The sequence below is a fragment of the Telopea speciosissima genome, chromosome 7 (genome assembly GCF_018873765.1).
Source record: "Telopea speciosissima isolate NSW1024214 ecotype Mountain lineage chromosome 7, Tspe_v1, whole genome shotgun sequence".
Classification (NCBI taxonomy): Eukaryota; Viridiplantae; Streptophyta; class Magnoliopsida; order Proteales; family Proteaceae; genus Telopea; species Telopea speciosissima.
The window spans coordinates 57,251,046-57,257,045 of NC_057922.1; the positions used below are offsets into that span (position 1 = coordinate 57,251,046).

The 6,000-nt window shown below is 38.0% G+C and overlaps 1 protein-coding gene across 2 annotated transcripts in view; it reads left to right on the top strand.

Moving 5' to 3' along the window:
• LOC122668975 (putative GTP diphosphokinase RSH1, chloroplastic) overlaps positions 1-5,234 on the top strand; it is a 39,734-nt gene extending 34,500 nt beyond the window's left edge. For both annotated transcript variants that reach the window (XM_043865580.1, XM_043865581.1), the window contains exons 17-24: positions 17-148; positions 253-339; positions 424-495; positions 3,749-3,835; positions 3,924-4,377; positions 4,809-4,870; positions 4,956-5,024; positions 5,097-5,234. In XM_043865580.1, coding sequence (XP_043721515.1) covers positions 17-148; positions 253-339; positions 424-495; positions 3,749-3,835; positions 3,924-4,377; positions 4,809-4,870; positions 4,956-5,024; positions 5,097-5,201 — 1,068 coding nt within the window. In that variant the 3' untranslated portion in view covers positions 5,202-5,234. The remainder of the gene's footprint in view (positions 1-16; positions 149-252; positions 340-423; positions 496-3,748; positions 3,836-3,923; positions 4,378-4,808; positions 4,871-4,955; positions 5,025-5,096) is intronic.
• The last annotated feature ends 766 nt before the right edge of the window (positions 5,235-6,000 follow it).

Consider the following 6,000-nt stretch of genomic DNA (forward strand, 5'->3'; position numbering starts at 1 on the left):
TTCTGCTTCCCTATAGATTGGTTGGCTAAATGCTATCAGAGAATGGCAAGAAGAGTTTGTTGGGAACATGAGTTCTAGGGAGTTTGTTGATACTATCACAAGGGATCTGCTAGGGAGTTGCGTCTTTGTGTTTACTCCAAAAGGAGAGGTAGGAAATATATTGGATAGCATCACACACACACATGGACGCACAGTTCCTAATAAGATATTATGATGCCAAGTTTCTTATTCTTGTTTACCCATGTCAAACAGATAAAAAACTTACCTAAGGGAGCTACTGTGATTGATTATGCTTATATGATACACACTGAGATTGGAAACAAAATGGTCGCTGGGAAGGTTGTCTTCCGGCCTTAAAATTGTCTTTCTTTATTACTTCTCCCTTTTTAATCATGTGTTATTGCATGACTTATCATGATGCAGGTGAATGGTAATCTTGTCTCTCCCATGCATGTACTTGCAAATGCTGAAGTTGTGGAGATAATTACTTACAATGTTAGTATCCACCTTTTTTTGTAATTTTTTGTGATGCATTTTTAGATACACTTTTTTGCTTTCAAGTACTTTATTATTCATATCATCTGTGCTTCTTGTGGGTTGTAGATTATCAGGGACATAGTATATATCTCACTTTGTCACCTATTCTGGAGTACCTTCTCTCAGCGTACTCCAATATGGAACTAAATACTTGGGGCTGTTTGTTGCCATGTTATTGTCTTCTACATTTTGTGATTTTCATTTACATGCTGGTGCGTCTTTTAAGATCACTTACCCTGGCAGTAGAAGTTGAGTAGGTACTCAATGATGGAAACACTGATCCATCAGAAAATAATGTACAGAATGGTAAATGAGATCTTACCCATGTGGAAGAAAAGATTGGGCTGTTACCTAATGACCCGAAGGTGATATAATAAATGTTTAATATGTGTGTGTTTGGAATTACTTTGTAACTGTAGTAAAGTCAGAGATCACCAGAATCTATGAAGTAGACGAGAACCAAGAGGGAGGGAACAATAGGAGAAAAGGGGATATTATCCTAGACACGATAGGATTCAGCGTTAACCTATCGTGGCTTAGGTCACCTATTTGTATTAAACTAAGACTCCTACTTAGACTCAAATTACAATCAAAGTAAATAACAAAGAATAACAATGACTTAACTAGACTAAACATAAACCAACTCTAACTCTAAGACAACACAACTCTCTTGACTTATCGAGGAAGACACTCCTCCTCATGGTATATATATATATCAACAAGAAGAATAGATATTAATTGCAAAACTTGTCTTGAACATATATAACAGTCGTAGATGCCAGTGAGCACAGAGAGGATTTCATTTGGACAACAATACCAACTCAAGCACACCAATCATCTACAGCAACAGTAGAAAAATCTTCATATCGAATAAATCCAAACAACAACAAACAAAATAAGCAGGCAGCAAATACCATCCGCAATCCGAAATATCATAGCAACAACAACAACATCACTAGCCCTTCTCAAGGAAGGCAAGTATAATCTTCACAAAGAAGACAGATAAAAGTGCAGCATAGGTTGCTGTGAACCACTGATAAAAGTATAGCATAGGGAAGCTGGGAACCACAAGTAACAATATAAGGTTGATGTGGATCATCAGTAACAGCATAAGGTTGTTGTGAACCATAAGTAACAGCATAAAGGTTTTTTGTAAACCACAAGTAATAATCTTGTTGCTGCAAACAAGTAACGACTTTCTAAGATAAAATTGTTGCTGATGACAAGAGAATATGACACAAACAGATATGCGGATGATACGAGTAGATAATAACAATAATCTTCAACTATTAGATGGTAACTCTAATCTCCCCCTCACGTGTAGCGCTACACATGGACAAATAATACAGAAGATACAATAAAGGATATCTCATCAGTATATGGTAGCAATAACCAGCATCATGAAGGATGAGCAACAAATAAATCCCATTATCAAGAGCAGCCACGATTGCAGCAACAGATCAGATCCAAGTAGATAAAGAATCCCAACCGCAAGACAAATTTCATAGTAAAACCAGAAAACCCAGCCGCAGGGAAGCTAATCACAGAGCAGGACGGAAACACAGTTGTAAGAAGTAGACTAAGGCAAGGATACAAAGGAAATCAGTATTTATTATGTAGGGATACACTTGGAAGGAGAAACAAAATAAGTGTAGAAGGATATAATAACACAAAAAAGGGGGTAACATGGGATATTAGATTTAAAGAATTAAAGGCATAAACATTCCATTGTCTTCTACCTCAAACGTAATGGGAGGCGGAAACCAGAATCGAAAGAGATCAGAGAACTCCCTCAAGGAGCCTCCGATTGGTCTAAAACTTCATGCGGAGGTCGATAACTTAAGGAGGTGTTGATTCCCATTGATAAACACTCCAAGCAACATGGAGAAGGTCAGTGTAAATCTCTGCAACTAAGGTCCAGCAGTAAAGCAGTTCTGAACTAGAGTGAAACTCCCAGTCCAGCAGGCTCTTGACCTGAGTTTCAGCAGAAAAGGGTCGCCCACTGGTAGGTAATAAAGTCCCAAAATTTGAGATTAAAAGGAGACCCTTGGAAGATCGGTGTCTCTCTTGCTGTTCCAGCACTAGCTCCAGAACAGAATAAAAATGGTACGAGGTTTTATAAGAGAAAGATGATGGGTAGAGTTTCAGGCTAAAGAGATCAAAATTGAGAAAGAGATGAGCAGTTGCAGGTTACAGGAAACTAACTGGAAAAAACAGAACATCCACAGGAGAGATGATTCCATTGCTCAATCAATCTTCATAAAAAAAGTAAGAAACCCTAGTTTTTTATTTTCCCAATTAGGGTTTCATAGCAATTTTTTTTTCTTTTTCTTCTTCACAGCTCTGATACTTTATAGCAAAGTCAGGTATCACCAGAATCTATGAAGAAGAAGACGAGAACCAAGAGAGAGAAAGGGAGAGATAGAATAATAGGAGAAAAGGGGAGATTATCCTAGAGCCACGATAGGATCCAGAATTAACCTATCATGGCCTAGGCCCACTACATATATTAAACTAAGACTCCTACTTGGAGTCAAATTACAGCCAAACTAAATAACAAAGACCAACAATGACTTGACTGGACTAGACATAAACCAACTCTAACTCTTAAGACAACACGACTCTCATGACTTAACAAGACACCTCCTCATGGTACACTTTAACAGCCTCTCTCTCTCTCTCTCATTGTTGGTATACTTATCTTTATCCGGACATCTTAGCCAGATCTATTGTGATCTTTGTCGGTTTAGGTTAGAAACTAACCTTCATCTGATGGTTTGATGACAAACATATGCTGAAACTCATCAGATTTGGAACTACTTTGTAATTATATACTCTCTCTCTCTCTCTCTTTCTCGTATGTATCATTGTTGGTGTACTTAACTCTATCTGGACATCTTAGTAGATCTGTTGTGATATAACATGTGACCTCTAACAAATCTCATCCTCAATTACTCAGGCTTTGTGCAAGGCTCATTTTGTTAGATTGAACTTGAAGAAATTCAAGTCCAAATTCTTTATTGATGCAATTGTACATTTTAACTTCTACATGATGTCACACCATGTAGCAGTTTGGATCTACTGCATCTTCGCTGGTTTAGAATAGAAACTAGCCTTCATCTGATGGTTTGATTACAAACATCTACTTTCAGCTCATCAGATTGCACAGATATGAAAAATCAATTGACATACCCATGTTGTGTTCTATCAGTCTCTCTCAAGCAAATATGCTGTTCAAAGGCATCAGCAGTGGCTGCAACATGCAAAGACCCGATCTGCTCGACACAAGATTATAAAAGTAAGTCATCTTATGTGCTGTAGATTATATACTGCTTTCCAATGTTAGATTTGGCTTTTCTATTAATCAATGCTCGTCATATTTCTAGTTCTTGAGAGAACAAGCTGCTCTGTCTGCTACGGAGATGACGGCAGATGCTGTAAATAACTTTGTTGCTGATATTGAGGATGAGAGGGAATCATATGAGTTATCCAACTACGTAGACGAAAGCAAAACCGATTGGAAGCAAATCCTTGTGGATGTTGCAGAGTTTTCTACTTCAAAGATAAGCCATGACGATGTCCTCCACATTCAAAATGGTAGAGTCGGAATTCCTGTGGTCAATGGGAGCCATAACAAGAATGTGCAGCATATGAGTTTAAAGACAAATGGAGAGTTGTTACAAGGAAATGGTTTTGCCAAGTTGATCCATGCTAACATTCCAATGTACAAGGAAGTCTTGCCTGGTTTAGACAGCTGGCAAGCTGGCAAGGTTGCCTCTTGGCACAACTTTGAAGGACAGTCAGTTCTGTGGTTCTGTGTAGTATGTACGGATCGAAGAGGTGAATTTCACATCATTAGTAGCATGTCCACTCTGATTTGTTTAGAAAACCGCAATATGCATATGCTGAGGTGGATGTTTGTAGCAGCAGAAAATTGGTGTTTATTGGCAGGCATGCAAGGTGTGGGAGCCACCATTAAGAACCAAAAAAAAATACTGGAATTGATAACTAACCATGTCTTCAATGGACTACTGTCTGTTAGATGGGTTTTCTTCAAGTTATGTAATTGGCCATACTACCAAGTTTTATTTCTTAGTAGATCTTGGTGATTCCCCTGTTATGTGCTGAACACCTTTCATGCACACCTATAGTACTGGTATGCTATTGCGGTTAATTTGCGTCCAGAATTCCTCATTATGGGTATAACTTTATCCTTTGATAATAATGATGATGTTGTTTAAGTTTTGTCATTTTTATCTGGACAACTTCAGGTATGATGGCGGAGGTTTCATCCATATTGACCACTGTGGGCATCTCTATTTGTTCTTGTGTGGTAAGGAATAAGATTTTACTAACAAAGAATTTCTGTATTTGTTTACTGTTGCATAATGTGTTCTAATATTTTATTTAATGAGCAGGCAGAGATTGACAGAAGAAGGGGAATGGGTGTGATGCTATTTCACATCGAAGGGAGCTTAGACAGTATGGTACATCTGATGCCTGACTCTCCGTATTTTCCTCCCTTCAATACATTTTTGTACTGATTTATTTTTCTACAGGTAAATGCCTGCTCAAGTGTAGACCTGATTCCTGGTGTTTTGATCTGGTCTACTGGTTGTACCTGGCCAAGCTCAACAGATGGCCACCAATTTCTTGAATGCTAATTTGTCAACGGATTCAACCCATGTTATATAGAGTAAAATTGAGGTATGAAGAGGAGATTTTTTGCTCATGAGCCAATAGGGGGAGCCAAGTGATTCTCATTTATTTGTTCAAAGCTCAAAGAAATAAACAGCAACAGCATTTAAATGTGCTTGCCTGTGAAGCAAGGTAATGTATATAGAGAAGAGTGGTAGGAATTAGAATACAATTCATAAACACTTTCTTGCAAGTTAAGAAACTATTTGTACAAGAGTTTGTATATTTTTCCCAAAAAAAAAAAAAAAAACAAGAGTCTGTATAGAAGTTCTTTATGTATACAATGGTAATTTTCTAAATGTGAGTTTTTAGTAGCAGAGACCTTTGAAGGCTTGCTTTAGCAAGTTCATAGAAAATCTGAAAGACTCAATGAGCAACCTCAATGAGTAGTTGTGACAGGTAACATGGGATTGGATCGACAACTGTGCACGTCATATCTGCTAAAACAATTCCCAGCTGTCTGATTAGGAATTTTTATCCTCTCAAGTCCGGTGCACCAGCCAGTGCATCGGACAGTGTACCACACTTTAGAGGATAAAATATCCTCTCAAGTGCATCGGATTTGAGAGGATAAAGATCCTCCGATCAGAATCCAACCCTGGTTTCTGGGGAAAACAAGTGTTTAAACTAGAAATGGAACTGGTAAAGATCAAAAGACTTCTGATCGTACTTTTGATCAAGCTTTTTGGCTGAAGCTTCACCCTGTTCCACAGTTTTCTTTAGGCTTGTCTATCCTGCTTCTTCCTCTGTTAGTTGAGGCTGTTT